Source organism: Labrus bergylta, chromosome 18 (assembly GCF_963930695.1).
Source record: "Labrus bergylta chromosome 18, fLabBer1.1, whole genome shotgun sequence".
NCBI lineage: Eukaryota > Metazoa > Chordata > Actinopteri > Labriformes > Labridae > Labrus > Labrus bergylta.
This window is the reverse complement of record NC_089212.1, coordinates 17,238,278-17,258,072: the sequence shown is the minus strand read 5'-3', so window position 1 is coordinate 17,258,072 and position 19,795 is coordinate 17,238,278. Positions and strand designations below refer to the sequence as shown.

The following is a 19,795-nucleotide window of genomic DNA, read 5'->3' as shown; positions in this document are numbered from 1 at the left end:
ATTTCTGATTATTCACACACAAACTATAAAATACATTTATAAAATAAATCAGACAGAGTCAACGAATGAGCAGTTAAAAGCAGAGAAAGGGATGGAAAGAAGGTTTGGAGGGGGCGAGAAAAGGATGGAGAGTGGGGACATTTTGGAAGCTCATCCTGTCAAATAATCTTTGCTCATTTCTTGGTATCCCATAAAGCTTAGCAAAAGAGAGGTTTAAGTAAGAAAAGAGTAGAAAAGAGGGAATGATTGAAGTCTTGGGAAGATGAGATAGAGATGGGGAATAGAAAAGAAAAGAAGGACAGGAAGAGGTGGCAAGGAAAGAGGAAGAAAAGGAACAATAGGAGGTGATTTGCAGGGAATAAATAAGCATGAAGAAGACAAAGAAAGTGAAACTGTTCAATCAAAAAGAGGCAAAGATGTGAGGATAGGCATCAGAGGCAGAGAGGGGAACAGTTGAAAGGATGGAGGTTTGGAAAGGTTTAGAGAACTTTAGAGAGAGAATCAAAACATAAATGAGGCATAGAAGAAGAAGTAGATGGGGATGGAGGAAAGAGAAGAAGAGGATGCAGGGAGTGTGTGTTGGTTGTGGTTTTAAAGCCACTGATTTCCCCAGGCTGCTCCCCGTGGCTGTAACACACTCTGCTCTCATTAGTGTCCTATACGGCATCAGGTGGACACATAAGCACACACACACACACACACACACATTCACAAGCAGCAAAAGTAAATATACTAAAGCTGCTTAATGTCTCTATGTACAGACTGTGAAAATGAGTTTTCTCTCGGGGCACAATAAAGTTTCCTAACGCACACAAACAGACACACACAATTACTCGCCCACAGCATCTAATACACAGCAAGAACAGACACGTAAACACACAAAAACACAATACTTTCCCCACAGTAACAAGGCAATACTGTGGCAGTCTGAGTAAATACTCATAAAGTAATAACCTGCTCATTTCCCATCGTGCACCAGGCTGTCGGTGTCCCTGACCAAATTCACTCACAGGCTGCTTTGATGTGTGGAAGAGAGAGGAGATAATGAAGATGTCAGTGAATAAGGTTTGACTTGATGAAATAGATCCAGAGGCTGGCGGCTTCAGAACTTTACAGAAAGCGTTATTGTGACGTGCAGAAGCCAGATATGCGAAACAATTAAAGACAAATACAGATGTATGCATGATTTTCTCTTCAGGTGCCCTCTTAAACAAAGTTGGATTCAGAATAGCGGAGGTGTCGCCAAACAGGTTTAATGCTGGTGCTCAAGTGGGACATCTACTGTAATCAAAAGGTTTTACATTCTTCTTTTAAAAGATGTTTGTAATATAATGTTTTGTTTTTCACGTACTTAAAAGAGTGTGTCCATTATAGCCAAACAAAGTGTCAAAACCTCATTCTGACTCTCAACACTTTTGGCCCTCTTTACTTTCATTTGGTTCTTTACCGGGATAAATTGTTTTTTGTACCGAATTTATTCCCTTAATGTTGGTTATCCAGACAAGGCGGCCTGTTTCTATCCAAACTTTCATAATTAGTTGATCTTTTGGCAGTGAAAGGACAGCCGGGATAACAGACGACTGCACACTCTCGACCCTTTAGCCTGAATTATCTATTGATGATTCTGCTCGATCTTGGAGAAAAATCACTCAGCCTTTCTATTTTTCTTTTTTGTTTTGCCTGAATGATGAGCTGATTAATTTCTAAATCCATTATTCATGCTCGGTTATGAGAAAGGGGATTTTCAGTCTGGTCTTCTATTCACACAGCAATATGTTCTGGACCAGCAAGCGATACGTCTGCAGTGAACAGGAGGAGATGAGCCTGGGATCACATATGAGACTGTCTGCATTACAAGACCCAGTAATAAGAATGTGTGCAGGGGCTGCTCTGATGTGGAATACATTAGCAGAAGAACATATGTAGGGAGCAGGTTAGAGGAGACATGATGAAAGGAAACTTCAAACAGTCAGATTCTTGCAAGATTTCTTAATGCAGTTCTGCTTTCATCATCCTTTCAAATGACTGACACGTGTCACTTCATACAAAAATATCTTCTTTCCTTTTATTTGACGGGGGTTCACACAGAGACACATGGCTAGCTTATGAAACAGCGTGTGATGTGACAAAGTATTGGTCTAGGTTTAATTATTAAAACAATGTACCAGAAAAAAAAACTACAAAAACCCACATGATCAATTTAGACATTTTTTTGATGAGTCATGTTGTAAGAAATGTGTTTCATGATTTCATTTGGGGCTTCGGTTGAACAATTTCTTGACCAGGCATGTTGGAGTTTTAAAATAATATTTGTATTACTCATAGGACATCATTGACTCCTGTGATGTAAATCTGGTGTTGATATGAAAAGAAAACAGGCTGACAACAGAAGCAGCAATCTGATTATTCTCAGAGAGATAGGTTGTATTCTTAGAGCTAGTGGAAAGAAAACAGTCTATTTTTTTAAATCATAAATTATGGACTTGTTTCACCGTTGTTTTAACACTGCAATATATTTATATGTGTCTCATAATCCCATGAGTGCAGGCCACTTGTTTGTGCTGCTGTTTTATCACAAATTTAAAGGACCATGCTGCAAACATTTACATATTCATCTACAAAAAAAAAAAAAAAGGTGTAAACTAAATAATTCATGACTTAAAGCTCATGTTAGCACAGCCCATGTGTTGTGAAGATGCAGCAGCATAAGTAATTCATCAATTATCTTAATTAATGGCCTCATTAGTGTAAGTGGTTATGATGAACAGCATGCGGCTCCTGGTGGGACATTCTGGCAGATAAAGTTGTTCTTGTTGAGAACAGAAGGAGCTCTGTGAAACTTTTTTCCACCATGAACATGTTTAGCGAGCTCTAAAGTGGGAAAAACTGACAAACTATGACTGGCAAATATGTTGCAGGAACAACCTTGTTTTTTTTCATGGTCTGGAAGCACTACCAGAGTGCTTTATATTTTTATCGTACTTCTAATTCAATAAGGTCCATTAATGCTGCTGTCAGTGGATATCCGAGTCACAGCAGCGGTATTACTCTCGCCACCCACTCACTTTTCCCAGATAATAGTCTGACAGGAGTAACGGCAGCATCAGCTGAAAGAAGCAGCCCGAAATGCGTCTTACCGGACCGACGTCTGGCGAGCTGCAATGCGAGATAAAGCAGTGCGAGGGTGCACAACCGCCCACAGGCAATTTCTTTTTCTGCTGATGGGGGATACAGGCCGCGGCAGCATTCAGCGGCATCGCCTCGTTTGAAGGATATTGGTGCTTATGAAGAGCCAAAATGTCTGTAAGAGTTTATTCAAACCATATATGACTCATCACTTTGGCTTAAATAGGATCCCTGTATTTGATAGTATAGTTTGTTTACGTTCAAAATGGCAACTTTGGCAGCCATCAATCAAACTTAATTTGAATAGCACTTTTCATACAACGATGTAGCACAAAGTGCTTAACATACAAATTTAGAACAGAGCAGTATAACATACGTTCCCTGAGGTCAGGATGATATAAGGGAAGTGTTCTTTCTCTGACAAAGCAGTTTAAGATTTTCTCAATAAAGGATGTGGAAAAGGCCTATTTTCACTAACCATTAAAGAACTGCCCAACCAGCTGTTTTGACACCTTTTGTACAAGTGCTGTCTGGTCAGTGAGCTCACTTTGGATTGTTAGGATTTTAAAGGATGCACCGCGGGATGAGATTGGACAAGAAAACCAGAGCTTGTAAACAAAGACGACTAAATCCAAGGCGGCCCGTTCCAAATGCACCGTGATTGAGTGTCTGTGCTCACTAACGGCTCTTTTTTTTTTTTGTGTGTGTGTGTGCTGGCAGCGTTCACCACCTCAGTTTCAGAGCGCTTCTCATTGGCCTTTACTGTTGCTAGGTTACAAAACTTGACATCTGCTTCCATAGGTACGGGACCTTTGGGTCTTTTTGAATAGCGCTGTGTGCTTAATACCTGAAAAAGTAGCAGAATTTCAAGACGTGAGCTGTCTATATTTGTGCTCTAATCTCCCAGTGGAAAGTTTATTTTTTTCATAGGGATTCTTAATTTGGGCTGATGCTGTCAACGGGGCGGATATCGGCTCGTGTTCAACAGATACACTGATGCATCCTTTGATATACAGGTTGTGAACTAGAATTTTACATAGTTCACTGGGATTCCAAATTCACAGCAAACAATTATAATCCACATTCAAAAACAATATATCAAATAATAAAGATTAATTGATTTTTTGCAGTTATATTCAGCCACAGAAAGAAAGACCTGTGCTAACTCCTGTACTGTAGCTTTTATGTTATTTGAGAACACAAGTGAGGCTAAAAGGCCCCCTCTGTACCTCATGTTCTGTGTGCACATCAAACAGAAGTCCCTGTGAGCAGTCTGGCTGAAAGATTTTAACCGACTGTGTAATCAGTAGCATTACAAAGCCGGAGGACAGGGGTCACAGCACCCATGTATCCGTCTCCACCCGCTCAATCCTAGCAGTCCTCCCTGTGGTTTTTAACCCCGCTGTAAAAGTCACACTCGCCGCACACAACCACTAACACCTTCACCAAACTCCCCACCCATGTGACCCCGTCCACATCTCCACGGCTAATTGGCGAGGAGCTGCAGATCTCTTGGGAGCTCATTCCAGACGTGTACCGCTGCCCGAGCTGGTGAGAAAGGAACCCTGAGGGGTGCAGAGGAGGGATTGTCGAGATGAGATCCACTCACTCACACACACACACTCTCACTGTACACATTTTGATATGGTATTTTGGAGGCGTTATACGGCTGTTTCTCAGGGTGTTTTGACAGCTTGTGGACTGCTTTTCGTCACATCTTGTACGGGTCAGCTGTCAGAAAAACGCTGCGCTGGTGGTTGTGGCAGGTTTGACACAGATTTGAATCCTGATTAGCACAGTTTTTTTTTTGTGTGTGTGTGTGTAATATAGCCAGAGTGGAGCTGGATGTCTTTAGGGAAATTAAATATATGAATGACTAGCTGTATATTCCATACGCCATTTGAAAAAGTTTTGTATTTGAATCTTTTTCCTCCTATTTGCTCTAATTTGTGCATTTGAGTGTGCAAACTTCACGTTTTGGGACCCTTTAATCCATTTTTATTTTAATATCTCTTTAAATATCCCTTTTCCTTATTCTTCAAAACACTGAACAGCCGACGGCATATGACACATTTGATGCTGCTCCTTATTATGACTCTTCATCCTCTTGTTTGTATCACAACAAATGTTGCGTTGCCAAGGAGACGCTCACAAGTGTAAACATGCAATCATCTGCTACGGGTGATTTGCATGGCTAATTAATGCTGGCAGTTGATAAGTCAAGTGTCCAGGTGGCTGCACATGGTTTGAAACCAATAAATGAAAGCAGATGTGATTTTAAGGGTCAGTTCCGCAAACTTTATAATATTGTAGTGTAAGAAAAATATATATATTATTCACAATAAAAAATCTCTATTTTATTTAACTGAAAATCCAACACAAATTCTGTGTGACTGACAGGTTTAAACAATACCAATGTGACAGATTTTTAAATGTCAGGGTTAAATGTGATGTGAAAGTTTGCAAGAGAAGGTTTTCATGTTCTCCTTATCTTTCATTTTCAACACGGTGTTCACTTTGATTGACAGCTCTCCAAAAAATACTGCAGTGAACCTATCAGTCATTGGACATTCTTTCTCTTAATGCAGTTAGCTTTTATTTTTACAGTGCACCACCTGCCTTTGGGTTCTCAGTTATACCACTGCCTTCTCTGAAGTTGTGCTTTAGTTTGGACTTGTGTGTTTTAGTTTGACAGTGGTCAAAGATGAATTATCATGTGTGTGTGTGAGAGTTTAAAAGTTTATTCCATTCTGCAGTCCTCGTGCCAGAAGAAAGCGACTTGCCTGACAATGGATTTTTATGGACGGGTTAAGGCAACCGAAGTATTTCTTTAATATGTATATACTGTATATATGTATGTAGATGTTTTTTTACTGTCTACTTTAAGAATTAGTCCAAATGAATGAATTATGACAGCATTATGATGCACCTGCTCGGGTGCAACCGCGGCTCATCAATGCTAGTCGCCCTTGCATTACTGGCTATTAACATAACTGCTTGCAGCAGCTTATTGTTTATCTTGTAAGTGATAGCCGCTGTACCTGTTGCAGAGCGTGAGTCACCATCTCTATTAGAAACTTAAAATAGAAACTTATTAGAAACCCATCCAGAGCCCTGTTCATACCTATGAAAGTCGCCCTGTGGCGCATGAAGCAAAAAAATACCGACATCCACATGTAAAAGTATCGAGTTCTTCAGCATTACTGGGCGCCCGTACAGTATGTGAACTTGGAAACGCAGTCCCATGGTTCTGACCTTTTTGTACATAAATATTTTTTAATTTGGATTTAATTGAATTTTACAACTTTTAGGACCTAATAATTTTTAAAAAGGATATTGAAGTTGTATCCACTGATTCATAGACGTCTCTGTCCAAATATAAGCTTATGAGAAAAAGTATTTTTGGGCCCAATGGCATCATGTGACGCTACAATACAGTCCAAATTGTATACAGTCTATCATTGTTACACACCACTCAAATGCCCCCCCGCCCCCCATCTAACTATGGGTCTCTGCTATGCTTATCCCTTAAATTCCATTATGCTGTAAATAGTAAGTAAGTAAGTATTACTTACTTTATGCTTGATATCAGTGTCTGATAGTAAAATCAGCTGCTCTTGTTGCTAAGGACCTGGACAGGTAAAACTGTTGCTAAGGAAAGATAAAGAGTGGAAGTGTTTGACTATGAAGACATGCACATTATTCATTTTTACAGCAAGTGTATGTCTGTAAATCTAATCATTGCCATTCTTAATTGGTTTTCTTGTCAACTTTCTCGTATTAATGTAAAAAATACAAAATAAAATGTGTTCATGGTAGAAGAAGTCAACCCTTTTTCTAGCCATTACGGCCTCTTAAATAAATTCTTTTCAGATTTCCTCTCTCAGTTAACATATTCAAGCTACTGCACCTTCACTTATGTCTAAATATCTTCTAACGTTGTCATGTAGCTGCCTTATTAGATGACAACAAACATGTTGTTGTTGTATAAAAATATGACTTAATAAGGATAACATTGAAGATTTACCTCCAAAAGAAATGTGTTTCAAAGACTGGCACTTCAATGCACATAAACAACCCTCAAATCCAAGATATCTGACTGTATTGACTTTGATTGATTCACTTGATAGTATTCTACATAGATAGTCTTTTATAATGTCTTACAGCACCTGAAGCATCCCCGGTTGGTGGGACAACATCTAAAGATTTTCAAAGTGTTCTTTGCAATCTGTGTAACATTTATGGTTGGACTTGAAATGAATGATCATTTACAGTCTTACAGTCTTACAAATGTATCTCGAGTATTTTGTCATGCAAACATTTCAATAATACAAGAATGCTTAAGACACAGACATGTGCATTTTTAACAACAGAAAACAAGGGTAACATGTAGCTTCTTACCTGAAAATATGACTTTATTGACAATGTTTTTGTTTCCTAAGGTGTCACACCTCAAACACTTGGTGTATTACTGATTTAAGCTCTTGTCTTTGCTCCATGAAACTCTAAACTTCTTTCTCCTGTGTGTTTTGTATTCAGGTAAAGGCGACGTGTTTGGTGATGTCTTTTGGAAAGAAACCACCCTGGCACATGCGACTGCTAACGTCAGAGCGCTAACGTACTGCGACCTGCACGTCATTAAGAGGGAGGCTTTACTCAAAGTGCTGGAGTTTTACACGGCCTTCGCCAACTCCTTCTCACGCAACCTCATCCTCACATGCAACCTTCGCAAGCGGGTAAGGTACCCTCCTCTGTGGACTCGCTTACAGTATTACACAAAGAATGTAATATTTAACACAGCTTTCTGTTCACAACATACATGCTGAACGTACATTTTTATACATTGTGATTGGGTTGGAATTAGCTGCTAACTTTCCACTTTCAGTAGATATTGAGAATAAATAAAATTCAATGTACTGGTTAACATGGATGAAAATTGAATTTCAGTCGTTGTGCTGGTGCAAATTATGTTTTTATTTGCTAGTAAGTCTGTTCCTGTTTTTGCGGACAAAGGCCTGGCTTTGGCTCCAGTTTGCCACTTCTGAGAGCTAGCTAGGTAGCTTAGTTGCCAAACGTATTGGTTGCCATTATTGCAAGTATTTTATGATACTTTTGTTGTTTTCACAGGATCAGAGATGTGTTTTACTCAAGTTTCAAGGGGAAAAGCAATGATTTTGTGACAATGAAGCTAAAGGCATACTCTTGACAGCAGGAGAAATATAAGCTAATAACTAGCAAGTTAGCCACTCAGCATAGTCAGCAGTCTCTGAGGTTGTTTTTCTAAATTTGTAAAGCTGCTGCTTAAAATTAGCATTTATTGTTTAACTTATATTTAATCAATGTAATTTGGTGTCTAAATTCACATCGGCTGTGGCTCAGTGGTAGTCAGTCGGTGCCTAAATCCAGAATCTTGGTGGTTCGATCCTCAGCTCCTGCAGCCACATGTCCGTTGTGGCTGGAAGACATTTAACCCCAAATTTGCTCCCACTGCTTTGTCGGCAATGTGTACGAATGGATTGGTTAATACTGATGGACAGTCTTTATTCTGAAAGTAAAAATACCACCCTGTCCTCCAGTCTGCCTTCTTGGCACTAGAGTAAGAAACATACAGTCAACGCTCACACAACGAATCATCACACTAGCCTTTTTGTCAGTGAAGCGTATTACTATGATGAATTGGAAATTATGTAAAGCTAATTGCTTTAGCATTGACAATTGGTTAAAAGAATTCATGGATATATTGTCAATGGAATGGGCAGCCTCAGCCCTCTCTGGAGATGAAGGACCCTGGAACTCTATAAGACGGTACATGGAAAATAGGCTATAGGATTGAATTTTCTGTAAAACCAAAATTGCAGTCTCTGCCACCAGGGTGAGAATGGGTGTGAATGCTGACCAAAGTAAAATTGATTCCACTCCATGCCATCCCGCTCAATGACATTTATGATGAGTCATGGATGGTAAGTCAGTGGTCAGCCTTGTTTCAATTAACAGCTTGTTTAAAGATATGATATATGATGTACAAACTAGATGTCCACTACATGTGGCACTTCAGTACCAGTCTATAGACCCCAAAATAGCCACCCCTTCAGTGCATTGCTTCCCCTCAGCCCCCTCCCTTAGTGCTGCTGAGTGCAGCTGTTTGTACGACTGATCTCCATTCATATAATCATCCCACAGTCGATTCTGTTTCTATTTCTTTGAAGTATTGTATACCTCTGTCTCTCTTCCCGTCGTGGTGGCAGGGCTAACAGTTGGACAGGAAGGAGTTCCCATGGTGGATATAAACAGAATCTGTGTCCTTTCAATTATTCAAAAAACAAAATCCTTACCTTTGGATAAGCGAGGGGTGGGAAGGTGTTAGAGTTATCGAGGATTTCTGTAATTTTCTGCCTCTACAATATGAGAAAGTATAAAATACAGGCTTGAGCCCACAAACCATTACCACAATCACCTTTAGAGGTAGGCTCTGACGAGTGTGCTGTTGTTTACTTGTCCTTTAGTTGTTTTTCTGACTCGATATTTCCTCAGCTCAATAGGTCTTTTTTTCTCAGCGTGCCTCAAACACAATAAATTATACATACCACGCCGGTAGCCTCATTATTTCCTGTGCCCTTTAGCCGGTTCTTACTGACGTCCTAGCAGGAAGTCTGTTGGCTCTGAGTAGCAGTTTTATTCCCCTGTATTTGTTTATGTGCATTTTTAAGTTTATAAATTATTATTTAATAATGCACATATACACGTATATCATCCAGCTGGCCCTTTGGCTAAATATGTTTGTGAGTGTTTACGTGCATATTCCAAATGTATCCAGAGAATAACCGTGATCAGGTGTGTGTCGCCATTCAGACAACACTCAGAAGGAACATTGATTTGACTCCGGCTCCATCCTGAGTTATAATGGATACTTATGAAATAAAACACACATATACATCTATATTGATCGCTGTTGTCCAAAGTAAATTATCCAAATGCATGCTGCAGATAGTGTCCATGTCTGAAGGACATGCTGATGGCAGCATATCGATTCACTTTTGTGGTTTTATAGCTGTATGTGGACGAGCTTTAGTCAAGCTTCAGCTCCAGGCTTGTGCTCAGGCTCAAAGCTGCTGTCAGATTTAATTGCATTGAATTAGGTTAGATAATGGATCCTTTCTCTACATGTGTTCGTTGCATATAAAAGTCATATTTCAGGGTCCTGAACGAAAGCAGTTGATAACTCTTTGACTTTGAAAAAAAAAGTTGCTTCTAGTTGTGGGTGATTTCTAAAAGAGATCAGGCTCTACATTATGTTTACAAATCAAAGTCAAGTCAAGTCAAACTGATACGTCTATATAAAAATGAAACAGAACAGGACCTGACTGGAGAAACATTTCATGCAACACATGGGAAGACATCTGCATTGTTTTATCTGTTGAGTATTCACCTTATTTGGGAATCTGCCAGGAATTGAAACTTAATTGTTCCTCAATGTTAAATATTACTCTAACCTACTGAATTTTTGCTCATCCTGCTGATCTGATTTGTACTGGCTCAAGCACAGCTCCACAGTTAGCACAACATGAAATATTTATTTTCAGGAACTCGCCAGTTAATGTACAGTTGCATGGTCCTCCCTTTAATGAAGTTATTGAAAAGTATGGGACCCTTTAAAAAATAATTGCCAACTTCTGCCTCATTTTACATCCAGGATCTAGTATTCTTTATTTCATGGTTGCTTGTCTAGACTCATCAGCTTAAACAGAAAACTTTAGGATCTGTCAAAAACGTAATCTGGGCGAAGAATTTGTGTTAATAAGAGAGGAAAGGCTGTTCATTTTCATGAGGACCCTGTGATTTTGGCTCTTTTCAGCAGTTGACCTACAAATCAAATAAGTGAGGCTTTAAACGAGTTAAAAAGTAAAACTCCAAATCAATTAGATATGTTATAGATCTCGCTTTGTGTGAGGAACGTAACTCCTCCTGCTCCAAGAACAGTGTTGTAACTCATGAAGAAGTCTTTAAACAAACTACACTGAGCTGGGAAAGAGTAACACCACAAACATCTAAAACACTAAAACATCTTGGCAGACACGTTCTCAAAAACAGACCGGATTGTTACGATGGACTATTTTTTTCTTTTGCTGTGTACACAAGACTGTGACCCTTCATGTGAGCTCTGAGTAAGAATAGTGATGTAGTCAGAGATCTGTTAGCCCTTCTTTTTTTTTTCCGTGGGATGTGTGACAGCTGCTTTAGAGCCCCGCCGTGATGAAGACGAACAACTTGTAGCGAGAGCTCAGACGGTGCCTGTGGGACTGTGAGGAGAGCAGAATGTGTGTCAGCACGAACTCGCTCTGTCACTCATGCAGTAACAACTGTCGACCGATCTGCCTCCATCAGCACTTTCCTTTCTCTCTCTCTTCAGATCGAGCTCCGCCTCTCTCCTCATGAGTCTTTATCTCTCTGTCCCGCTCCGACCCTTATTTTTATCTCGTTATTCTCCTCTGACAAAAAGCTCGTTTGTGTTTGAAAGAGAGCCTTTACTTATCTCGTCTCTTTTCAAACCGCATGACGGACAGCGCTTATTGGGCTGAGGCTGCGTTTCCCAAGATTTTTCATCCCTTCAGCGTATCTTCACAGCTCTTTAAGAGAGGCTCAAGTACCTCTTCATCATTTTTAGAAGTCATACTTATTACTGTCAGGAAAATCACTCATGAAACAGACAGGGACAGACCAGGGTAAGTTTTAGTCTACTTAATTTTGAACGTTACCTTTAAGTGCATAAAATGTGTCTGTAGATGGCACTTCGGTCTGTTTTTTGGTCAAGAACTATCGAACCATTCATCCTTCTGCTAAAGAAAGTACTCTGATTAAGAATAAGGCCGCCTCTCTACTTGAAACACTTTATCTGAAGCCATCAAGTGGAATTTAAGCTGTTGTGGAGTGCAAAGTGTGTGAGCATCATGTTGGTGTTTTATCGTATTATGTGTTACCTAATTTAATAGTGATGCCTCTATGTGATGTATGATTTACCAAAGTAAACGAGAACATCAGCAACAATATTGATGATCTGTATTTAGTAGTGATTGGGGGCTAAACGGTTTTACATCATCACACTCGTTAGTCGGAACCAGAATTACTCAGTGAAATGTCACATATTATGCAAAATACAGTTTAGCATGTTTTTCTAACACTAATGTGTGTCCCTAGTCGGTCTACAAACCTCCCATTTATGAGAAAAGTCCATCCTCTCTGTCTTTTGCCTCTTCCACTTCTCAGAAAATGTGTGCTCAAACAGGCTGTTGTTCCTGAGGCTGTTCTCCCTTCATGACATCACAAAGGGCAGTAACCCCTCCCCCAGGTGGGTGACACTCGCACAGCTAAATGTTTCGTCTGCCTTCTGACTCTGCCTTCTCACAGTAAACAATAGGACATGGAGCAAGAAAGACCAAGCAACTCCAGAGAGAGGGGTGTAGTCAGACACAGCTCATTTGCATTTAAAGGTACAGACACAGAAACAGTCTGTTCTGAGCAGGTTTTATAGGCATGATTAAATACAGGATCAGAGTGGAATTTAAAAAAAGAAACTTCACAGACATGTTTTGGGGAGCTCAGACTTATTTAAAGTGATTGAAAAGAATAAAAATATGGGAACTTTGAAGGAATATTTTGACATGTTGGACCCAATAAGCCTGTAACACTGTCTCATGCCACTAGCTGGGGCTGTAGCCATAGACTGTCTTTAGCTCCAGACAGTTTTCCAACTTCTTACAAATTTCCAATCATAAGAAACGAAAGGGTATGAAACAAAACATCGTTGCCAACTGTGGATACAAAGATTTTAGTAAAACTCAGCAGTCCTGAAGGAATATTCCTGCAAAACTTTACTTTGTGAAGTCATTTGAGGACAGATGATCGGGAAGTTGCCATGTAAAAATTAATAAGATGCAGAAAACTGCTCATTTTTTATGCTGCATGCTTCAACAAAAAGGGCATTGTGTGGTGCCTTGCAATTTCTGATCCGGACCTAAAAGGGCAAACATTTTTCAAACTGACACACACACTCCTGAAAGTCTAAAACTACAATCTAAAGCAGTTATGAAATTTGTATATGCATTGTATTCTTTGTAACAGCTCAGCTTTTCTTAACATATGAACACAAAGTGAAAAATGACCAAAGCATCTATAAACCTATAATGTAGGCACATATTAATGAGAAAGTGTTACGCCTTTGAATGCTTCCTCTTCCTCCATTTCAAAATAAAAGTCCTCAGTTATTTATCAGATCAACACCATCTATGTATAGGTTTGTTTAGGAATGCTGCAGTCACAGTTAGCAGTCTTTCTCCTGTCTGTTTGTTCTTTATATCACACTCTGAAGTGTACAGTAATTGAAACTTGTTGCAGGTAGACAGTGTTGTTTATGTTCCTGACATCAGTTCAGTCTAGACTGGGAGCCAGCGGCTCGATACTGCTGATTGATCACAGCCAAGTATGCAGTTTACCTTTCACAGGACACATTTGAATCCAGAAGGGCTGAGAAGAAAACCCACATAATAAATATTTCAGGTTATTTACAGGTGCTCCATCTCGAGACGATTTGAAGTTTTTAATGACAGGCTCTTGTGTAGAGACACTCGTAGATGAAATACAGAGACCTTAAGAAATAAATCTTCTTGTTCATAGGCTTTGGGAGTGTGTTGCATTCTCATGAGAAAATTAATATCTGTTGTTTTAATGAATTAATGAGATAATTATCTTATAATCACGAGTAACATTTGTAAATGGCAGTAGCCCATTCTGTAGGGACTTGGGTTGGGAACTGAAGGGTCACGGCCAAGACCATAATTTGGCCTGCACCCAATTAAGATTAAGTTGTTTTGTAAAACTCAACAAGAAAACTTGTCTAGTGTGATGATGGGTTAAATGGTGTAGCTATTTAAGGTCGTATAATGCAGTACTGATGCAAAACAAATCTTTGTATCTACTGGAGAAGAAGTGTGGAACAAATGAAGTGATCATATGCATCTAGATGTTTGTGTTTGCTGGAAACTCAACTCAAGTTGAAGTTGTACTAGTTTTAAGTTGACAGGGTAGTCGAAGAACTCCTGTGTTAGCGAGTACACATTCGGTCCTCACATTTGCGTGCATCACATTAGTCTTTGTGGCAGATTAAGTGGAGGGGTAAGTACAAAGTAAAATGACTAGATGCAACAGCACAGCGGAAGACATGCCGTGATGCAGTGCAACCAAGCAAACACCAAACCTACAGTCACAGAGGCTCTTATTACGTAAATACATCCCGAAGGATGTTTAACACCTCTTTACCTGTGTTGGAACGACGTCTATCCTCTGCTGTTTTTTGTCGTTGCTGAAGAGCTTCTGCAGGTCTCGGTTACACTAAATCCACTGTTCCCTTTTTTTCAGCACAAATGTCCCCTCTCATCACCTGGGAAATGCTAATGACTCTTAATTATATTCAGAGTCTATTTATTTGTAAAGTTCAGGTAAAGCCCAGTGCAAGAATTTTGTATTTGGTGCATAGGATTAATGAGACTTTAGAGCTTCAAAGCAGAAAATATGCATAATTTTTAATCCTAATAATGACGCCCCCAGGAAAAAAAAACTCTGTATGACCTTCTCAGTCACTAAGCTAGCCAATTCCAGCATGACCTTATTTAAACCCAGACAAAGGTAGAGACCAGTGATGACAGTAGGGTGACCAGGTGTCCCTCTTTGTGCGGGGCTGCACAGTATTTTCATCACTTTTCCCACGTCCCACAAATTGAGATGATGTCCCAAATTTGATTGGCTCTAGTTTTCCAAAGTGCAGGACCTGGCTTTTAACCAAAGGCTGTGTAGAAAGCAAGCGATCACCATGGCCTGTTTCAAATGTAAATCAATCAGCTCACACGTGGGGTCAAGTGCCCACCAACCTGTCACCATCCCCATTGCCAACGATATGCCCCACTGCCATGAAACAAAGACACAAGCTACTGGGATTAATTTTTTTGGCTGCAGGATATGATGGAAACTACAACAAAGACCGGTGATGCAGCTACAACAAAGTCCGGAAAAGTAATTACTCTTGGGTGAAGCCGGTGGGGGAAAATTCCAGAGACTGTTTTGCAATATATGCCAGAATTTGTTTATTTTTGATCGAGCAAAGAGCAGAATACGATTTGAAGTGACGCACTGCACGCTTGAAACCCCTGGCTCATAAAGAGAAATGTTGATCTTTGGATACATTCCTTCTGAAACCAAAATAGGATTGAACGACAGATAAGGTGACAGCGGCTAAAATAACAAATGTTCACTGCACTGTGCAGCACTCGCAATCACACAGATCAGCAGACCGTGGCTCCGCTCATTTTTTTAGGCTCAGAAATTGCACACAAAAAATTCAGTGGATATACGAAATCAGAGTTTCATATGTACTTGAACCTTCCTCTGTGGAAATATACATAATCTAAGTGTGCAACCAAATCCAATAATGCTGTTTATATTTACTTGCTAATGTTTATATTTTTAGGCTTATTTGGACATTGTTATCTTTATTTAAACCACCTGTCGACATTGGGCTAACATGTTCCACATTATGCCGCACAAACATTTGGCCTGCTGGACACCCTTAATGAATGTGGATTGTTAAGCAGTTAAAGAGCCAATTATTCTTCTCGAGCTGGTGGAGACCAGAAAAAGAGGGTTAACACAAGACAAAGATTGATCAGAAAGGCACATTTAAGACCTCCACATGATAATGTAACTGCTCTGTGTCTGCTGGGTCTTTACTTAGGCAACTGTTTGTTTATATTATTTGCCTCATTAGCTAATTGGCTAGTGAGTAGTTCTTGTATAGCTCATGTTCTAATGTTTCACATTTCTTCATTTAAATTGAAAATTTAACTAAGATGATTTATTTATATAGTTAAAGATTGCTTTGAATTTCTGTGCAACCATTAACAATTTGATCCCTGATCTTTACAACTTGAGTCTTCTAAGACAGTGGTACCCAACATTTTTTTTTTCCCTTGGAGCGCCTCCTACTTGTATCTAAGAAAAACTGAGCAACACCCCCACCCCCACCCCCAGGACCCACATAAAAAAAGTGATAGAATGCTTAAAAGAAGTATCATTCATTTAAACTGTTTTCATTGATATATTCCCAAGAATAGAATAGGCCTACACACACTTTTTCTTAACAAAATAACTTTGTATAGACTATTCAGTCAGTCTGTTATCATGCTTTTATGTGCAAATCTTTGACATCCTCAGAGCAGACACAGCGATACAGACATTGTACACACATTTCAATAATTTACCAATAGGTATGTTTCTGATGGGCAGAAAAGAAGCTATTTGAAATATTGCTTCTTAATAATAATGTTTCAAGTATTTTTTAGAAGTGTTTCCCTGTTGTCTGTAAATTGAGTGTTGCAACTCTAATAGAAAGTGTTGGCAGGTATTGCAGCATTGAGAAAATTGTACTAAAAGTTAACAAAAACTATAAAACACAACAAAATAAACAGGCTTCTGCCAGGCTACATCTAACGTATTCAGAAAACAGCTCCGGTATGTTCTCTGAATAAAAATGTCAACAGGAGAGCTCCAAAATATTTCAGCCAATCATCCCTTATGTTCCTTAAATTATGTTGTCATTTATACCCCCATGTTTTAGTTTATACAGACATTATATTTAGCCTGTTTGCTAGTATATATAAATGTAAATATCTACATTGTTAATAGTTTCAGGCCCTCAATCATCAGCCAGATCAAGCTCTGAATATTTCTTTGACTTGCCATGCTAGAGAGATCTAATTGGTCAGTTTTCACAGGCTGAGCTCTGAACCCTAACAAAACCAGGAGCAGGTTAGCTGTTGGCGTGCTCTAGTTACCATGGTGACCGACCCCAGTAAGAAGTGAACCACCTTCGTAGTACTGCAAAACCAGAGTTAACCTTAGAGTAACCTCAATAACTGCAAATCCTGTATAATCCCCCCAAGGAGGAACCTTCCTGCAGTGAGCTCACGGTGTTTCATCTTTGGGGGTTAAGTTTTTGCTCTGCACAGCTTTACAAATAACTCATTCAATTTTCATGTAACCAAAGAACCATCAGTAGAAGTCAATATAGAGAGCCATCAAACCCATTATTCGTTCAGTTTAAGTTGTTGAAGTAGATTACAGTATTCTGCAAATTAGGCTGTGAGGCAACAGGGCTGACCACTGCACCACTGTGCAACCATCTTTGAATGGTATAAGATGAATTGTTACTGAGGAACTTCTAGTGAGTGGCTGTGTTAGCCTCAAGCTATTTTATATGAATATATTTATATTGTATAATTATGTGCTTTGTTAATAATGTCTTGTGAAAGAGGGACAGATTATATAAGATTCTACTTTCTGCTCCTTTCTATTCAAGAGTTGAGATTTTGTTTGTAAAGAATTGTTTTGTTTGGGCAATGGAAGAAGTAAACTTATATCAATGAATAACATATCAATAAGCAGTAAACACAGTCTGGTAACTGTGTTTTTGGATGGGGAGGGGCAGTTTAAGGCGTCTGCTGAGGACAGCTTGTGTGCTGGGAGGGACAAACTTCAGGGCTAAAGCCTGCAGACAGGGACGCTTTTACCAGCCCGCTGCTGGATTATTCATGTGACTGACAATAACAGACACGGTGTGTATGTGCTGTGTGTGCGTGTGTGTGTAAACTACAATAACACACACAGGAGTGTTGTAGTGTGTGTATGTTTGTGTGTGTGTGGGTTGTCTCAGTGTAGAAAAAATTGATAGTGACCATGAAGTAGGAGAAGTAGGAGTAGGCCCGATATTTACTCAATATTTACACTTTCTGCTTATCTGCTGCATGAACAATGGTGTTTCTTTGTCTGAGTTTGTTACATTAAATATTGTGATTTACAATTAAAGTAGGAGATAAACATATAGCATGTTGTAATCTTTAGAAATGCTTCATCTCAAGAAAATAATAATCAGTGTTAGATATTTGTTTTCCTTCAATTTGGAAATGTGACGTATAGCAGAGGGCCAAAAACAAAAAACATAACTTAACAAAATGTGTGAACCTTTAATAACACTTTGGTTTGTTGTCCAGACTATTTCTGATAAGGTTTTTGAAACTTTCCGAAAACAAAATGTATCCTTAACTTAAAATTGAAACCACACACTTGATGTAGAATAATATTCAATGTGTTGGCCACACTGCAAAAACTCAAACCTAAGCCTGTTTATTTGTCTAATTTAGAGTCAAAAATATGTCATTACATTAATTCTAAACCATATTTACCCGACAAGTCTACAATAACACATTATTTCAAGATACAATAAGCAAGAAAAAAAGGCATGAATTGTTTGTAATAAGCAACACATATCTGCCAATAGGACGAGCAACTTTGACTTGATAGGTATCTTGAAATAAGGTTTAGTTAGTACATCTCTTTTAAGATATTTGCATATATTTTTACGTATTTCAGTCAATTCAGTGTTATATAGCTAGACTTGTGGGCTAAAGATAACTTTGACTGGGAATTAGAGAAGAACACTTGACAAGATGAGATTCTTGCTAAGCAGTGAAATCTTAAACATTTAGATTTTGTCTTCCTACTTCCTCCATTCTGTGTATGTGCGTGAATGCTCTCACGCCCAGCTGATGATGATGATGATGTTGTAATCAGCGAGTTGTCAGAAGCTCTTCTTAACAGGCTGTTGGTCAGCGCCTGGCTCAGGGCAGAGCTTCCCAAAAGCTCCATCCTCGCTCAGCTCACTCACAGCGGAACAAAAGCTAACGTGATAATTAATTGATCGCCGAGAGGAAGAGGTTTCTGCTGTGAAAAAAGCTCTTCCTTCTCGCCCAGATGCAGACAGTTTTACATTTATTACCCCCCCGATTTATGAGTATGGGAGTTCTGGCCTCTAATGGGGGTCTTGTACAGAGAAATACAGGCCTTATTGATCGGTTTTAATTGTTATATCCAGGATCGCTGTGTGGAGAAGATCCTCACTTCTTTATTTGAAGTGTGTTTGCAGAGAGAAAGTCAGGCAGTCAGGTATTTCTAAAGGTCAGAAGACAGGATGTTGTAGAGGACAACAGCTCTAACGTAGCACACCGAAGCTTACTATCGGACATTTTTATTTTTGACATTTTGGAAAGTTTGTAATAATTGTAGCACTGGAAGCTCTGCTGTTAACCCCTGTAATACTCGCTAAAAGTTCCTGCATGTGTAGAAGAAAGAGTCTGTTTTTGGAGGCATTGGCCAGTGTTAGCTTTGTCTCTTGTTTCTTCACATCTGAGATCAAAACAACATGCACATAGTCTGAGATGTTAAGGTTCATCCCAATGGCAGATTTTTTGGTTCTAAATATAGCATATAAAAAATATACAGTTTGCATCCCTTTAACATGATCTGATTTCTAATGCAATTATTCTTACACATCGTTCTAACAGACAGATAGGTGCACAGCAGTGTTGCCGTTACTTTCACAGTGACAGAAAAGGAACTTAAAATAGATGTTTCTAATTTGGTTCATCGGCTTTAGCTTCTATTCTTGTATCTGTTACAGTTAGCCTGAAGCTAAAGGCCTTCTGGGACATACTATATTAATCCAGGGCCTATGGGGCAATTGGTCCATTGCTATCACTTACTTCTATGCGTTCCTATCTAAAGTAGGCTA

The 19,795-nt window shown here is 39.2% G+C and overlaps 1 protein-coding gene across 1 annotated transcript in view; it reads left to right on the top strand.

Moving 5' to 3' along the window:
* kcnh5b (potassium voltage-gated channel, subfamily H (eag-related), member 5b) overlaps positions 1-19,795 on the top strand; it is a 140,540-nt gene that overhangs the window by 100,848 nt on the left and 19,897 nt on the right. Inside the window, exon 12 of the mRNA XM_020627666.3 lies at positions 7,666-7,862. Within this exon, the coding sequence (XP_020483322.1) occupies positions 7,666-7,862 (197 nt within the window). The remainder of the gene's footprint in view (positions 1-7,665; positions 7,863-19,795) is intronic.